We start from the raw sequence: 17,794 nt of genomic DNA on the forward strand, positions 1-17,794 counted from the left end.
GTCACTGTTTTAAAAATGACTTGACAGATATAACTCAGTATATATCTACTGATGGTGTTAAATCCGATTTCATGGATATTACGAAAGGTGTCCCGCATGGGTCGATTCTGCATCCTGTACTTCTTACTGTTTACAATAACAATATCGACTTGTCCGTAAAAACTTGTAACCTGCACTTGTATGCCGATGTACACTGTTGTGTATGATATTTCCCCCACGGTTGACCAGGCTCTATCTGAACTACACTCAGCCTTTATTGTATTACAGACATTTTTTTATTGACCTGCAATTAGTACTAAATGCAGGTAAAACTAAATATATGTTCTCTAGAGCGCATAAAAATATGATTTTGATAAGCATATGCACTTTGCATGGTGTCCATATTGATAGTGTCCCTGCTTACAAATATCTGGGCAACTAGATAGATGAAAAGCTGTCATTTAAAAAGCACCTTGATGAGTTCGCTTCCACTTCATTAAAGCCGTTAGATGCAGTTTATCAACGCGCACTGCCCTTTATCAACGCGCACTGCCCTTTATCAACGCGCACTGCCCTTTATCAACGCGCACTGCCCTTTATCAACGCGCACTGCCCTTTATCAACGCGCACTGCCCTTTATCAACGCGCACTGCCCTTTATCAACGCGCACTGCCCTTTATCAACGCGCACTGCCCTTTATCAACGCGCACTGCCCTTTATCAACGCGCACTGCCCTTTATCAACGCGCACTGCCCTTTATCAACGCGCACTGCCCTTTATCAACGCGCACTGCCCTTTATCAACGCGCACTGCCCTTTATTATGGGTGACAGTTTTAGTATTCATCACTGCATCCTCTACCAGAAAGTTGGTTGGCCCTCTGTGATGTCATCACTGCATCCTCTACCAGAAAGTTGGTTGGCCCTCTGTGATGTCATCACTGCATCCTCTACCAGAAAGTTGGTTGGCCCTCTGTGATGTCATCACTGCATCCTCTACCAGAAAGTTGGTTGGCCCTCTGTGATGTCATCACTGCATCCTCTACCAGAAAGTTGGTTGGCCCTCTGTGATGTCATCACTGCATCCTCTACCAGAAAGTTGGTTGGTCCTCTGTGATGTCATCACTGCATTCTCTACCAGAAAGTTGGTTGGCCCTCTGTGATGTCATCACTGCATCCGCTACCAGAAAGTTGGTTGGCCCTCTGTGATGTCATCACTGCATCCTCTACCAGAAAGTTGGTTGGCCCTCTGTGATGTCAACACTGCATCCTCTACCAGAAAGTTGGTTGGTCCTCTTTGATGTCACGTAGGTTGATACATTGCTGTTTTCATTTATAAAGCCCTTTTACAAATAGTCCCACTGTACCTAAAATCATTACTAAACTTTAGACATACGAGTTACCACAACCGGTCTCAGGGATAGCTAACTTTGGAAATTCCTTTGGTCTCCATTGAGTTAGGTACATGTAGTAGTTAGGTACATGTAGTAGTTCGGTACATGTAGTGTACATGTAGTAGTTCGGTACATGTAGTGTACATGTAGTAGTTAGGTACATGTAGTAGTTAGGTACATGTAGTGTACATGTAGTAGTTAGGTACATGTAGTAGTTAGGTACATGTAGTAGTTAGGTACATGTAGTAGTTAGGTACATGTAGTGTACATGTAGTAGTTAGGTACATGTAGTAGTTCGGTACATGTAGTGTACATGTAGTAGTTAGGTACATGTAGTAGTTCGGTACATGTAGTGTACATGTAGTAGTTCGGTACATGTAGTGTACATGTAGTAGTTAGGTACATGTAGTAGTTAGGTACATGTAGTGTACATGTAGTAGTTAGGTACATGTAGTAGTTAGGTACATGTAGTAGTTAGGTACATGTAGTAGTTAGGTACATGTAGTAGTTAGGTACATGTAGTGTACATGTAGTAGTTAGGTACATGTAGTGTACATGTAGTAGTTAGGTACATGTAGTAGTTAGGTACATGTAGTGTACATGTAGTAGTTAGGTACATGTAGTAGTTAGGTACATGTAGTAGTTAGGTACATGTAGTAGTTCGGTACATGTAGTGTACATGTAGTAGTTAGGTACATGTAGTAGTTCGGTACATGTAGTGTACATGTAGTAGTTCGGTACATGTAGTGTACATGTAGTAGTTAGGTACATGTAGTAGTTAGGTACATGTAGTGTACATGTAGTAGTTAGGTACATGTAGTAGTTAGGTACATGTAGTAGTTAGGTACATGTAGTAGTTAGGTACATGTAGTGTACATGTAGTAGTTAGGTACATGTAGTAGTTAGGTACATGTAGTAGTTAGGTACATGTAGTGTACATGTAGTAGTTAGGTACATGTAGTAGTTCGGTACATGTAGTGTACATGTAGTAGTTAGGTACATGTAGTAGTTAGGTACATGTAGTGTACATGTAGTAGTTCGGTACATGTAGTGTACATGTAGTAGTTAGGTACATGTAGTAGTTAGGTACATGTAGTGTACATGTAGTAGTTAGGTACATGTAGTAGTTAGGTACATGTAGTAGTGTACATGTAGTAGTTCGGTACATGTAGTGTACATGTAGTAGTTCGGTACATGTTCGTAATCTTGCACCTAATTTGTGGATTGATCTTTTAAAAAATCTTACATTTGATTCAGAAAGCTGATTGAGGACCTTATTACTGATTAATGTTTTAGTTTTTAATGTTTTTCTTTCTGCTTGCATTTTGTATTTATATTTCGATGTGTGTATTTTCTGTAATGTATATAATTCAGGGCTCATCTGTAAAAATACTATTTGATAAGGCCTATGGCGTTTAAAATGTGATCAACAACTTGGGGGACATTGAGTTGAGAGGCCTACTGTACTGAACCTGGTCCTGAGGGTCCATCTTGGTCATCATGCGGTCCTCTAAGAGGTTAAAGGTCAGGACCTGCAGCACATACAGCTGGTGGGCCATTTCATCATTGATTGGCTTAGGGCTCCGGATCACATTCTAGAGGAAAGGGGAGAAAAAGAGAGAGAGAAGAAGAGACAAATAATAAATATATATATATAAAAATTAACAGGGATATAGAAAGTAAAGATAGAGAGAAAGAGGGGGAGAGGAAAGAGAGGAAGGCAGAGAGAGAGAAAGGGAGAAAGGCAAAGGGAGAAAGGCAGAGAGAGAGAAAGAGAGAAAGGCAGAGAGAGAGAAAGAGAGAAAGGCAGAGAGAGAGAGAGAGAAAGGCAGAGAGAGAGCGAGCTAAAGGCAGAGCGAGAGAGAGCGAGCAAAAGTCAGAGAGAGAGAGAAAGGCAGACAAATTTGTAAGATGTTTGCGAGTGTGACATTTCTCTGTGATATGATATCACATTGGAGCTGTGTGATAAACAGGAAGCGAGGGAACAAGAGAGAAAGATTAAAACCAGTGATGCAGAGGAGAGGTACAGATGGAGGGCATATGACTAGACACACTTACGCTCAGTATGATGGAACGCAGCTGCTTCTGGGCTAGAATATGGGCCATCTCCTACACACACACACACAGAGAAAGAGAGAGAGACAGAGAGAGAGGCAGAGAGAATGGAGCGAGAGAGACAGGAGAGGGAGAGAGGAAGAGAGAGGAAAGAGAAAGAAAAGAAGAGAGAGGAGGAGGGAGAGGGGAGAAAGTAAGTCAGGTGTATTATAATATACATATCCATTACACAGAAAACACATTTTTCTTTCAGGAAGCTCTATATTAAAATAAAAGTGGATTATGGACAGAAAATATAAATGTTCTTGGTGGAGACACTATAAACTTCTGGAGAGATCAAAAAGTCTCTCTCTGTCTCAGTTTGATGAGTTAGACCTCCCAGCCAGTGGTGGTTTTTAATGACACACTTCATCTACTGGAGGCTAGAAAAGGTCGCTAATCAAAGTACACTTACTGTCAGAGGACAATCAAGGATGTTCACACTGCTCTCATCAAACTACCATTACGAGTGCAGTGAGGAAAGAAGAGTCAGATAGAGAGAGAGAAGAAGGGGGTGAGTCGAGACAGAAAAGAGGAAGAGAAGTGAAAAGGCATATTTTTGTTAGTGGTGCAGATCATTATGACAGCTATGCTGTGTAGCAGTTATCTTCCTCCCCCTGATCCTCAAACACACAGCCAAACCCTTTGGTTCCCATTAGATTCGGGACTATTGTGTGTCACCCTTCTAGTGAAATGATGCTCCAACACATGCTGGCCTTCTTCTATACAGCTTACAACCCAGAAATGTAATGCAGTAATGCAGGGATCATCAACTAGATTCAGCCGCGGGACAATCTTTTCTTAAGCGGATGGTCAGGGGGCCGGAACATATTTACAAATCATTTGTAGACTGCGGAAGAATCCCAAACAGATATAATATTTGACTTAAACAATCATTTCAAACCTGGCTTACATTTGTATAAGATCCAAAATTCAAATCACTTGCCGCTGATTTGCTGGTGTTTTTACAGTTGTATGTCCAAAAATGTGAATATCAATTGATCTTTTTTTTTTTCTCAAAAAACTTGCGGGGACAAATTTAAAAAAATGACCCGCGGGACACCAGTTGGGGAACCCTGCAGTAACGAGTCTAAAAAGGTACGCTGATAAAAGATATACCGCTTTTGTTTGTGCTTTAGTGTAGAATAGAGTGCAAATCAATGTTACACAAAAACACATGAAATGAGCATGTGAAGAACAAAAGTGAGCATTAACAATGTGAGGATTCTTTTTCATCTTCCACCTAATGTGCTGCAAAGGAAGGGAGTGTGTATCATGCATCGTTAACACTAGGGAGGGCCTATTTCTGATGACAGCTAGGCCTTGTCTGATTGGTTAGAGCCCAGCGTGTAAAAGGCTAGCCCACGGAGAAGAACGGTGGGTGACGTCATCGGAGCTGAGAGAGGGTGTGCATCCTATTCCCTTTATAGTGCTCTACTTTTGACCAGGGCCCATCTTTATCTCTACTGAGCAGAGGTAGAGGGGAACGCTTATCGCCCTATAAAGGAGACGTATTACTGCACTGTTTAAGGCATGGACGAAAGGGACAAACAAGGATACGTACACCCCCCCCCCCCCCCAATCTGTTGATGTGCCCTTGAGCAAGGCACTCAACCCTAATTTCTCCAGGGTCGCCGTTGATAATGGCTGACCCTGGCCGTGACCCCACTCTACAAGGGTGTTTCAGAAAGGGATATGCACACCCTTGTCTGAAATGTAAGGCATGTTTTGAACTTGTTGTACCAGTCCCATCCATCGGAGTCAGCAGAAGGGAGATTGGACTGAACCCTTTCGCTCTCTGATGCATATAAATCAGTCCTCCTCAAGATCCAGAATGCATTTATCCTTCCTGCCACCCACAGCCACGCAGTAAACCATGTTCCCCACAATAAGAGACAAAGATGTGTGTCTGTATGTAACTGTGTATGAGTGTGTGTGTGTGTGGTGTGTGCGTGTGCACACGTATGTATGTATGAGCGCTCATGTGTGTGAGTATATATGACTGCGTATGAGTGTGTGCGTCAGCACGAGTGTGTATGTATGAGTGTGTATGTATGTGTGTGTGGCTGTGCGTGCGTGTATGTATGAGCGTTCATGTGTGTGTGTGTGGCTCTGCGTGCGTGTATGTATGAGCGTTCATGTGTGTGTGTGTGGCTGTGCTTGCGTGTATGTATGAGCGTTCATGTGTGTGTGTGGCTGTGCGTGCGTGTATGTATGAGCGTTCATGTGTGTGTGTGTGGCTGTGCGTGCGTGTATGTATGAGCGTTCATGTGTGTGTGTGTGGCTGTGCGTGCGTGTATGTATGAGTGTTCATGTGTGTGTGTGTGGCTGTGCGTGCGTGTATGTATGAGCGTTCATGTGTGTGTGTGTGGCTGTGCGTGCGTGTATGTATGAGCGTTCATGTGTGTGTGTGTGGCTGTGCGTGCGTGTATGTATGAGCGTTCATGTGTGTGTGTGTGGCTGTGCGTGCGTGTATATGAGGGTGTGTAACCTACCTGTCTCTTGTCCTCTGGGGCCTTGAGGAACAAGGCGTTAATCACAGCGATGGTGTAGGTCTGAATGTCCTGATCAGTCCTGTCATTAGATAGATAACAACAGAGAACCATGAAAAATGTTATAGTAGTGGTAGTGACTGGTTATAGTTATAGTAGTGGTAGTGACTGGTTATAGTTATAGTAGTGGTAGTGACTGGTTATAGTTATAGTTATAGTAGTGGTAGTGTCTACAGTAGTAATGGTAGTGACTGGTTATAGTTATAGTAGTGGTAGTGACTGGTTATAGTTATAGTAGTGATCGTGTCTACAGTAGTAATGGTAGTGACTGGTTATAGTTATAGTAGTGGTCGTGTCTACAGTAGTAATGGTAGTGACTGGTTATAGTTATAGTAGTGGTCGTGTCTACAGTAGTAATGGTAGTGACTGGTTATAGTTATAGTAGTGGTCGTGTCTACAGTAGTAATGGTAGTGACTGGTTATAGTTATAGTAGTGGTAGTGACTGGTTATAGTTATAGTAGTGGTCGTCTCTACAGTAGTAATGGTACTGACTGGTTATAGTTATAGTAGTGGTAGTGACTGGTTATAGTTATAGTAGTGGTAGTGACTGGTTATAGTTATAGTAGTGGTAGTGACTGGTTATAGTTATAGTAGTGGTAGTGACTGGTTATAGTTATAGTAGTGGTAGTGTCTGGTTATAGTTATAGTAGTGGTAGTGTCTGGTTATAGTTATAGTAGTGGTCGTGTCTACAGTAGTAATGGTAGTGACTGGTTATAGTTATAGTAGTGGTAGTGACTGGTTATAGTTATAGTAGTGGTAGTGACTGGTTATAGTTATAGTAGTGGTCGTGTCTACAGTAGTAATGGTACTGACTGGTTATAGTTATAGTAGTGGTAGTGACTGGTTATAGTTATAGTAGTGGTAGTGTCTACAGTAGTAATGGTAGTGACTGGTTATAGTTATAGTAGTGGTAGTGACTGGTTATAGTTATAGTAGTGGTCGTGTCTACAGTAGTAATGGCAGTGACTGGTTATAGTTATAGTAGTGGTAGTGTCTACAGTAGTAATGGTAGTGACTGGTTATAGTTATAGTAGTGGTCGTGTCTACAGTAGTAATGGTAGTGACTGGTTATAGTTATAGTAGTGGTCGTGTCTACAGTAGTAATGGTAGTGACTGGTTATAGTTATAGTAGTGGTACTGACTGGTTATAGTTATAGTAATGGTAGTGACTGGTTATAGTTATAGTAGTGGTACTGACTGGTTATAGTTATAGTAATGGTAGTGACTGGTTATATAGTTATAGTAGTGGTAGTGTCTACAGTAGTAATGGTAGTGACTGGTTATAGTTATAGTAGTGGTAGTGACTGGTTATAGTTATAGTAGTGATCGTGTCTACAGTAGTAATGGTAGTGACTGGTTATAGTAGTGGTCGTGTCTACAGTAGTAGTGGTAGTGACTGGTTATAGTTATAGTAGTGGTAGTGTCTACAGTAGTAATGGTAGTGACTGGTTATAGTAGTGGTAGTGACTGGTTATAGTTATAGTAGTGGTAGTGTCTACAGTAGTAATGCTAGTGACTGGTTATAGTAGTGGTAGTGACTGGTTATAGTTATAGTAGTGGTAGTGACTGGTTATAGTTATAGTAGTGGTAGTGACTACAGTAGTAATGGTAGTGACTGGTTGTAGTTATAGTAGTGGTCGTGTCTACAGTAGTAATTGTACTGACTGGTTATAGTAGTGGTAGTGACTGGTTATAGTTATAGTAGTGGTAGTGTCTACAGTAGTAATGGTAGTGACTGGTTATAGTTATAGTAGTGGTAGTGTCTACAGTAGTAATGGTAGTGACTGGTTATAGTAGTGGTAGTGACTGGTTATAGTTATAGTAGTGGTACTGACTGGTTATAGTTATAGTAGTGGTCATGTCTACAGTAGTAATGGTAGTGACTGGTTATAGTTATAGTAGTGGTACTGACTGGTTATAGTTATAGTAGTGGTAGTGTCTACAGTAGTAATGGTACTGACTGGTTATAGTTATAGTAGTGGTAGTGACTGGTTATAGTAATGGTACTGACTGGTTATAGTTATAGTAGTGGTAGTGTCTACAGTAGTAATGGTAGTGACTGATTATAGTTATAGTAGTGGTAGTGTCTACAGTAGTAATGGTAGTGACTGGTTATAGTTATAGTAGTGGTAGTGTCTACAGTAGTAATGGTAGTGACTGGTTATAGTTATAGTAGTGGTAGTGTCTACAGTAGTAATGGTAGTGACTGGTTATAGTTATAGTAATGGTAGTGACTGGTTATAGTAGTGGTAGTGACTGGTTATAGTTATAGTAGTGGTAGTGTCTACAGTAGTAATGGTAGTGACTGGTTATAGTAGTGGTAGTGACTGGTTATAGTAATGGTACTGACTGGTTATAGTTATAGTAGTGGTCGTCTCTACAGTAGTAATGGTACTGACTGGTTATAGTTATAGTAGTGGTAGTGACTGGTTATAGTAGTGGTCGTGTCTACAGTAGTAGTGGTAGTTACTAATTATAGTAGTGGTAGTGTCTACAGTAGTAATGGTAGTGACTGGTTATAGTTATAGTAGTGGTAGTGTCTACAGTAGTAATGGTAGTGACTGGTTATAGTTATAGTAGTGGTCGTGTCTACAGTAGTAATGGTAGTGACTGGTTATAGTTATAGTAGTGGTACTGACTGGTTATAGTTATAGTAGTGATCGTGTCTACAGTAGTAATGGTACTGACTGGTTATAGTAATGGTAGTGACTGGTTATAGTTATAGTAGTGGTACTGACTGGTTATAGTTATAGTAGTGATCGTGTCTACAGTAGTAATGGTACTGACTGGTTATAGTAATGGTAGTGACTGGTTATAGTTATAGTAGTGGTACTGACTGGTTATAGTTATAGTAGTGGTAGTGACTGGTTATAGTTATAGTAGTGGTCGTGTCTACAGTAGTAATGGTAGTGACTGGTTATAGTTATAGTAGTGGTACTGACTGGTTATAGTTATAGTAGTGGTAGTGACTGGTTATAGTTATAGTAGTGGTAGTGACTGGTTATAGTTATAGTAGTGGTAGTGACTGGTTATAGTTATAGTAGTGGTAGTGTCTGGTTATAGTTATAGTAGTGGTAGTGACTGGTTATAGTTATAGTAGTGGTAGTGTCTGGTTATAGTTATAGTAGTGGTAGTGACTGGTTATAGTTATAGTAGTGGTAGTGTCTACAGTAGTAATGGTACTGACTGGTTATAGTTATAGTAGTGGTAGTGTCTACAGTAGTAATGGTAGTGACTGGTTATAGTTATAGTAATGGTAGTGACTGGTTATAGTTATAGTAGTGGTACTGACTGGTTATAGTTATAGTAGTGGTACTGACTGGTTATAGTTATAGTAGTGGTACTGACTGGTTATAGTTATAGTAGTGGTACTGACTGGTTATAGATTAAGTAATGGTAGTGACTAGTTATAGTAATGGTACTGACTGGTTATAGTTATAGTAGTGGTAGTGTCTACAGTAGTAATGGTACTGACTGGTTATAGTTATAGTAGTGGTAGTGTCTACAGTAGTAATGGTAGTGACTGGTTATAGTTATAGTAGTGGTAGTGACTGGTTATAGTTATAGTAGTGGTACTGACTGGTTATAGTTATAGTAGTGGTACTGACTGGTTATAGTTATAGTAGTGGTACTGACTGGTTATAGTTATAGTAGTGGTACTGACTGGTTATAGATTAAGTAATGGTAGTGACTAGTTATAGTAATGGTACTGACTGGTTATAGTTATAGTAGTGGTACTGACTGGTTATAGTTATAGTAGTGGTAGTGACTGGTTATAGTTATAGTAGTGGTACTGACTGGTTATAGTAGTGGTAGTGACTGGTTATAGTTATAGTAGTGGTAGTGTTGAAAAAGTCAGTAGATTAAAAGTTAGGATTGCCTGAACATATAACATTTGGTTTGGTGTATCGAACTTGAACGGTTCAAGAGTTACTGTTGGTGAATTATATTATGGTAATTTATGCAACTTTCTATAGTTATAGTTACAGTAGTTGTGGTCAGTAGTTGTGTGGATGTGGTCAGTAGTTGTGTGGACGTGGTCAGTAGATGTGGTCAGTAGTTGTGTGGATGTTGTTAGTAGTTGTGGTCAGTAGTTGTGTGGATGTGGTCAGTAGTTGTGTGGATGTGGTCAGTAGTTGTGGTCAGTAGTTGTGTGGATGTGGTCAGTAGTTGTGGTCAGTAGTTGTGTGGATGTGGTCAGTAGTTGTGGTCGGTAGTTGTGTGGATGTGGTCAGTAGTTGTGGTCAGTAGTTGTGTGGATGTGGTCAGTAGTTGTGTGGATGTGGTCAGTAGATGTGGTCAGTAGTTGTGTGGATGTGGTCAGTAGATGTGGTCAGTAGTGTTGTGGATGTGGTCAGTAAATCTGGGCAGTAGTTTCGGATGTGGTCAGTAGTTGTGGTCAGTAGTTGTGTGGATGTGGTCAGTAGTTGTGGTCAGTAGTTGTGTGGATGTGGTCAGTAGATGTGGTCAGTAGTTGTGTGGATGTGGTCAGTAAATGTGGTCAGTAGTTGTGTGGATGTGGTCAGTAGTTGTGGTCAGTAGTGTGGCTACTCAGCCATGCCGGTACTAATCACACTGGGCTGAACCTATTATTCACTACACATTCAGGGATATAGGACGCATCCCAAATGGCACCCTATTCCCCATGGGTCCTGTTCCAAGTACTATAAAAGGGAAACAGGTTTCATTTGGGACACATACACTTGATCTATCTGCCATGTTTCTCAACGTATTACTTTCCTGTTCTTTCTGTTACAGTACTTCCCAATCATGGACACTAGAGAGCTGAAGTTCATTAGATCAATAGAGATATATCAAGCGCCTTAGAGTAGGTGTGCTGACCTGGGATCAGTTTGGCCTTTTCGATCATAAGGAAAAAGGTTATATGGACAGGGGGGACCTGATACTAGTTTAGCACTCCTACTCTGAGACACATGATACATATGGCCCCAAATCTATTTTGCCAAATCTTCCTAAAGGTTCAAGAGTGTTTCATGGTAATCTGCAATTAGGGATCCTTTATATCTCAGGCATTTAATAATATAGCTGAGTGCAGTTGACCGTGCAGCTCTTGCTCACCCCTGCAGATGGGGTATAAGCTGTCCGATGGTGATCTCTTGCGCCACCTTCTGGTAGAGGTCCTGACTGTTGAGCACCATGGACTCCAGAATGGCCAGGGACCGCTGCAGCACAGCCGTGTCCATGGCTGACTTGTTCACATAACCTGCAATCTGCAATAGAGAAGTGTTAGTAACTGACGAGAAGACACATACAAATAAAAAATAAAAAAGAGTCACATGGGGATTGTTATTCAGAGACTACATGGGCTCTATTTCAGAGGTATTTCAAAAACAGTTTACAAACACTTTAATATCATGTAATTCCAGCGTGTGGTATTACAAGCATGTTATTAACATGCGTAATACATGTTATAAATTGTTTGAGAGCAGGCACCTTTCTAATTCATATTTTTCAGTTTGTTCATACACATGATCCGCAATTCAACATGACTTAGTTTGTTTGTGCACCTTCTTTCTCATTTAGCACATGGTTTTTACACATGATCTAAAACACAACTTGATACTGGTTTGTTGGAGTACCTTCTTGATGAAGGTGACAGAAGAGCACACATACACAGACCCGCCCACCACACAGCCCCGCCCACCACACACACTTAATGAGCAGGCACCTTCTTGATGAAAGCGACAGAGAAGGTATCCCAGGAGACGATGCCGTGGTCCATGAGCTCCACAAACGCTGTCAGCGTGAACGACAACAAGTCGCCGAAACTGAAACACAACAACAACAGCCAATAGAAACGTCTCTGCCACTGGTGCTGCCACGCGTATAGCTAAGCAGCCAAAAGCCTTGGTCCCAGGGAGAGCGGAGGAGAGGACAGGGTGAAGCCACAGCCAGGTATGTTGAGGGCACAGAAATACGAGAGGACGACGACTGCGGCTCCCGATGGGTCAGACAGATGACTCAGTCCTTCATGAACAACCTGAGGAAACAGAGCCAGCAGGAGCCAGACAGCGCAGGGGAGCAGAGCCACGTAGCTGGAGAGCATTCATTCATTAATCATTCCCATGCAGTTACTAGTAGATAGTTATTAGTAGAGACTATAGTTGACATCAAAGGAGGACCAAGCAACATTATTTCCTGGGCGATTTTTATCAAATGGTCTGAAAGCAAAGTGTTACAATTTGTTATGTTGAATCACCAACAGAAGTTCACAGGAAAAACAGCCTACATAAATCTCATAGAAAAATACAAATGACAAGCAATAAATGAAGATTATATAAATGAATTGCTGTTTTGACATTTTCAGAAATTCTTAACTGTGTGATTAGTCATGACAAAAACCTGAAATACTGTATAAATCAAAACGGTGAAGCACACCTCTAGATATCACGTGGGAAATATTGGGAAATATTGCCCCCTGCAGTCAGATTTTAATAGTGCTTCATATTTAATAAAGTTGGCCAAAAGTCTCCAATGCCCGACTTGAAAGTAATCTTTAATATTCAAAAAAACAACATGCCATATGTACTTTTTAAGTACAAACACATTTCATAAACATAATAAAAAAAGCAAAAAAATATGTATATTTGTTAAGAAATTCTACATTATAAATAATATAAAGTTCGTAAAAACAAAACCCATTCTAACAAAAATTTGGTTAATAACTTTGGACCAGACCAATTACAGGCTTAGCAACATACGGTTAATTCATTAACACATTTGGTCAATCACAGACAACATTATGGCTCACATCTCAGACACATTCATTAGTAGTACTTGATTAATTAGTAGTACTTAGTCCACGGTTGGACTGGGGTGAGTAAGCGTTTGCACATGGCAGTGGGAAGTTACGTGATGTATGAAATGATCATGTAAATGTAAGTACATGATTCTACTAAAATGATTCTAGGTGGGCCGTCATTGTAAATAAGAATTTGTTCTTAACTGACTTGCCTGGCTAAATAAAGGCTCATTAAAAAGAAATACAATTCTAATACAATAGACCTGTAACATTCTAAAAAAAAGTTGACTCATTTAAGATGTAAGAACGACATGTTGACAAGACGAAAGAATGTAACCCTACAGAATGATGTCTTTACACTACAGGGTGAGGACAGTGAACTGCAGAATATTCATATGAATAGGGTGTAAAGGACAGCCCAATTAACATCTCTAACAACCCACCACCACCAACACCTAACATTAAAGTGCCCATCAAATGGGGTGTATTCATTAGGGCAAACTGTAGCAAAAAACGTTTTACGATGTAAAAACGTTTTGGAACTAAAACAAGTGTTTCTAATTGTTTCTAAAAGTTCAGGTAGGTCCCTCCCCGTTTCAGCCTGTTTCGCTTCCGTTTGGTTACTAGTGAATACACCCTTTAACATCAAGTTTAGAACCAAGAATCCAAGAAGAATCTCTGAATTTGGCCTGTGAGTTTCCTTATGAGTCATTGTCATGGTGCTCTTCAAAACAACGTCGTCCCACGTGAAACAAGAGTATGAGGTTAGTTCACTTTGAACATCAACCAATTGCCCAATACCTCATGCAAAAATGTGAGAACAATGCTGATTCGGTTACATGGTACACAGAGGATGAGTCTCAAATATCAACCTATTCCCTATATAGGGCCTGGGCCCTGGTCAAAAGTAGTGCACTATGTAGGGAATAGGGTTCCATTTGGGATGTAACCAGAGATAAACAAAACAAACAAAGTTTGATTTCAAGATGAAAGCCAGCGATGGCAGCCATGTTGTTTCCCATCAGTTTAATAGAAGCACCAGGGCCTGAGTTTTGAATCATGCAGACTCAGTTGCCGGGTAGATTAGAGGGAATAGCACAAAGCCAGTCAGGGTAGTTATCTGACTGGGGAAGGGAAAGGGAGGGCTTACCATGGCTTCATTATCTTCTGTAGTTTCTGATAGCGTCTGCAAAGATTTAAGAAACTTTGGCATCAGAGGAGAACAATGACCACAGAAGAAGGGGCTCAAGTCATAGTAGACAGATGGAGGTTATGGTTAGACAATAGACACATTGCCCGTGTGTGTGTGTGTGTGTGTGTGTGTGTGTGTGTGTACGATCTGTCACTGTAGCTTCTTTCTGATAAGACCAGAACAGGGGGCTGAATGGGATTTTCGTAATGAATAAGTTCGCATGGACAGGAGAGTCCTGATCCTAGACCAGCAGTCCTACTCTGAGATGCTTCAAACATATGGCCCCAGAGCCCAGACACATGGAGGTTGGAGATGGATAGGACATGAACAGAGCTTCACAGTGACAACTCAAATGTAGATCGCAACACAAGGCTGACTTGCTCCAGTAACATGTGATACAATACAGAGAACAACACATTTGGCCAAACATAATTACACTGAGACCAAAGCCATAAAGATATACAGGGCTCTGGTTAACACAGGGGAATGGGTAGAGATAAGATGGTGATAGAAGGAGGATATTTGACCAAATAAACACACTCAAATAACACGCACAGAGAGATAGACAGACAAACAAAGCCGAAGTATGGTTTGGGAAGCAGTTGGAGTCAAAGAAAGAAAGAAAGAAAGAAAGAAAGAAAGAAAGAAAGAAAGAAAGAAAGAAAGAAAGAAAGAAAGAAAGAAAGAAAGAAAGAAAGAAAGAAAGAAAGAAAGAAAGAAAGAAAGAAAGAAAGAAAGAAAGAAAGAAAGAAAGAAAGAAAGAAAGAAAGAAAGAAAGAAAGAAAGAAAGAAAGAAAGAAAGAAAGAAAGAAAGAAAGAAAGAAAGAAAGAAAGAAAGAAAGAAAGAAAGAAAGAAAGAAAGAAAGAAAGAAAGAAAGAAAGAAAGAAAGAAAGAAAGAAAGAAAGAAAGAAAGAAAGAAAGAAAGAAAGAAAGAAAGAAAGAAAGAAAGAAAGAAAGAAAGAAAGAAAGAAAGAAAGAAAGAAAGAAAGAAAGAAAGAAAGAAAGAAAGAAAGAAAGAAAGAAAGAAAGAAAGAAAGAAAGAAAGAAAGAAAGAAAGAAAGAAAGAAAGAAAGAAAGAAAGAAAGAAAGAAAGAAAGAAAGAAAGAAAGAAAGAAAGAAAAAAAAACAGACAGACAGACAGACAGACAGACAGATAGACAGATAGACAGATAGACAGATAGACAGATAGACAGATAGACAGATAGACAGATAGACAGATAGACAGATAGACAGATAGACAGACAGACACACAACAGGCGTTGTTTGCAAAGATGTCAACAAACTGACCAAAAATGGCCAACAATAAATTTAAACAACAAAAAGACTCATGCGAGACCTTAACATCATCTTGTTTTGTGATAAAACAGTAAGCTTGCTACAAAATTAACATTTCCCAGGGATCCAAAATGTTCGCCAGTTGAAGTTGGTTCTACGGAACATTCTCAGAAGTTCAGGAATGTATCAGCTATGTTACTACACCAATAGGGGGCGCAAAACTTCTTTCAATCACTGATCCAGTATCCCACATTAATACAGCATGTTGTCATGCCCCAGACTGGGATATTAGAAAGTACTGCTCCCTGGTGTCTCTTTTTCCTAAGCGTGTGAATTATCATATTACACTAGTCGGTCAGCAGGAATGTAGATGAGGATTGTAGATGATACACACACACGCCTGCACTTTCAAACTCCGGGGCTACGCTCTGTTGACGCAGGAGTAATCTACATAAAACATATTTAAAGAAAGAGGCCTGAGGTGGCAGTATGCATCATGGGGGAATTAAGTGGGCAGCACTGCTTATAAGAGCATGAAATAGGTTAAATTATTAATAGAGAAATGAATATGCATTAAGAACATTTGCATTAAGAACATTTAAATCAAGATCACAAAATAAATAATTTGCTTTAAATGGCACAATCAATCTATACAGTAAAGGGAGACATGTCAACACTACTATGGGTCATGGTCTAAAGTAGTGCAATATATTAGGGAATAGGGTGTTGCTTGGGAGGCACACATTCTAAATGTAAATGTGGTGGGTTTGAGTTTATTTACATTTTACAGGGACAGTGCACATTAATCAACATTTCAGTAAAAGTGCCGGTTTTAGCCAGCCGGCAAATTTTCAACCGCAGTCCCTGGGCAGGTTATTAAAAACAATTACAATATAGACAATCAATGAGCAGTGAGCACACGCAGAGCAACATAGGACAAGCAAGACATAGCATACAGACAGAGCAACATAGGACAAGCAAGACGTAGCATACAGACAGAGCAACATAGGACAAGCAAGACATAGCATACAGACAGAGCAACATAGGACAAGCAAGACGTAGCATACAGACAGAGAAACATAGGACAAGCCAGACGTAGCATACAGACAGAGCAACATAGGACAAGCAAGGCGTAGCATACAGACAGAGCAACATAGGACAAGCCAGACGTAGCATACAGACAGAGCAACATAGGACAAGCAAGACGTAGCATACAGACAGAGCAACATAGGACAAGCCAGACGTAGCATACAGACAGAGCAACATAGGACAAGCAAGACGTAGCATACAGACAGAGCAACATAGGACAAGCCAGATGTAGCATACAGACAGAGCAACATAGAACAAAAAGCAGCAGGACAAATTTCGTAAAAGATACACTAACAGAATGGAAGGTTCTAGTTTTTATATCCAGTTAGAGAGAGTGTGTGTTTGGTCTATCAGAGAGAGTGTGTGTTTGGTCTATCAGAGAGAGTGTGTGTTTGGTCTATCAGAGAGAGTGTGTGTTTGGTCTATCAGAGAGAGTGTGTGTTTGGTCTATCAGAGAGAGTGTGTGTTTGGTCTATCAGAGAGAGTGTGTGTTTGGTCTATCAGAGAAAGTGTGTGTTTGTTCTATCAGAGAGAGTGTGTGTGTTTGGTCTATCAGAGAGAGTGTGTGTTTGTATCAGGGGAGCTGCTACTGACTGGGAAGTCTCTCTGGGCTTGGGGGCTTAATGAGGATGTCATGTAGCCGTGTGTGTGTGTGTGTGTGTGTGTGTGTGTGTGTGTGTGTGTGTGTGTGTGTGTGTGTGTGTGTGTGTATGTTTCAGACCACTGACAGTAAACGCTGTGTCCAGAGCCCCGGGCTAGCCTATAATGAGGGTCTGCTGGGAAAGACAAGCATTTGGTTGGATTCAGGGCTGTTCAGTACAGTGGGGTGACTGGAGACGGCTGACTGTGTGTGATTGAATGGGGGGGTGTACGTGTGTGAGAAAGAGAGGGTGTGTGTGTGTATGTGTGTGTCTTGCTTTGACTGTGTGAGTCTCCAATGTGTGTTTTGACTCTGCAATCACACAGCATGACCCTGGCTCTCCTCTCCTTCCCAGGCTGGCTCTCCTCTCCCTCCCTGGCTGGCTCTCCTCTCCCTCCCTGGCTGGCTCTCCTCTCCCTCCCAGGCTGACTCTCCTCTCCCTCCCAGGCTGACTCTCCTCTCCCTCCCAGGCCCCACTCTCCTCTCCCTCCCTGGCTCTCCTCTCCCTCCCAGGCTCTCCTCTCCCTCCCTGGCTCTCCTCTCCTCTCCCTCCCTGGCTCTCCTCTCCTCTCCCTCCCTGGCTCTCCTCTCCTCTCCCTCCCTGGCTCTCCTCTCCCTCCCTGGCTCTCCTCTCCTCTCCCTCCCTGGCTCTCCTCTCCTCTCCCTCCCTGGCTCTCCTCTCCTCTCCCTCCCTGGCTCTCCTCTCCTCTCCCTCCCTGGCTCTCCTCTCCTCTCCCTCCCTGGCTCTCCTCTCCTCTCCCTCCCTGGCTCTCCTCTCCTCTCCCTCCCTGGCTCTCCTCTCCCTCCCTGGCTCT

At 41.3% G+C, this 17,794-nt stretch overlaps 1 protein-coding gene across 6 annotated transcripts in view; it reads right to left on the minus strand.

The window, feature by feature from the left end:
- The window catches only part of elmo1 (engulfment and cell motility 1 (ced-12 homolog, C. elegans)), a 208,890-nt gene that overhangs the window by 105,318 nt on the left and 85,778 nt on the right, over positions 1-17,794 (minus strand). For 2 of the 6 annotated variants that reach the window (XM_036970710.1, XM_036970711.1), the window contains exons 7-13: positions 13,933-13,968; positions 11,709-11,808; positions 11,099-11,250; positions 5,961-6,039; positions 3,881-3,922; positions 3,430-3,480; positions 2,844-2,966 (exon numbers count right to left, since the gene is read on the minus strand). In XM_036970710.1, coding sequence (XP_036826605.1) covers positions 2,844-2,966; positions 3,430-3,480; positions 3,881-3,922; positions 5,961-6,039; positions 11,099-11,250; positions 11,709-11,808; positions 13,933-13,968 — 583 coding nt within the window. Of the gene's footprint in view, positions 1-2,843; positions 2,967-3,429; positions 3,481-3,880; positions 3,923-5,960; positions 6,040-11,098; positions 11,251-11,619; positions 11,626-11,708; positions 11,809-13,932; positions 13,969-17,794 lie in introns of those variants that run through there. The other 4 variants (XM_036970712.1, XM_036970713.1, XM_036970714.1 and 1 more) reach the window with 4 other exon arrangements.

The sequence above is a fragment of the Oncorhynchus mykiss genome, chromosome 32, assembly GCF_013265735.2.
Source record: "Oncorhynchus mykiss isolate Arlee chromosome 32, USDA_OmykA_1.1, whole genome shotgun sequence".
Lineage (NCBI taxonomy): Eukaryota > Metazoa > Chordata > Actinopteri > Salmoniformes > Salmonidae > Oncorhynchus > Oncorhynchus mykiss.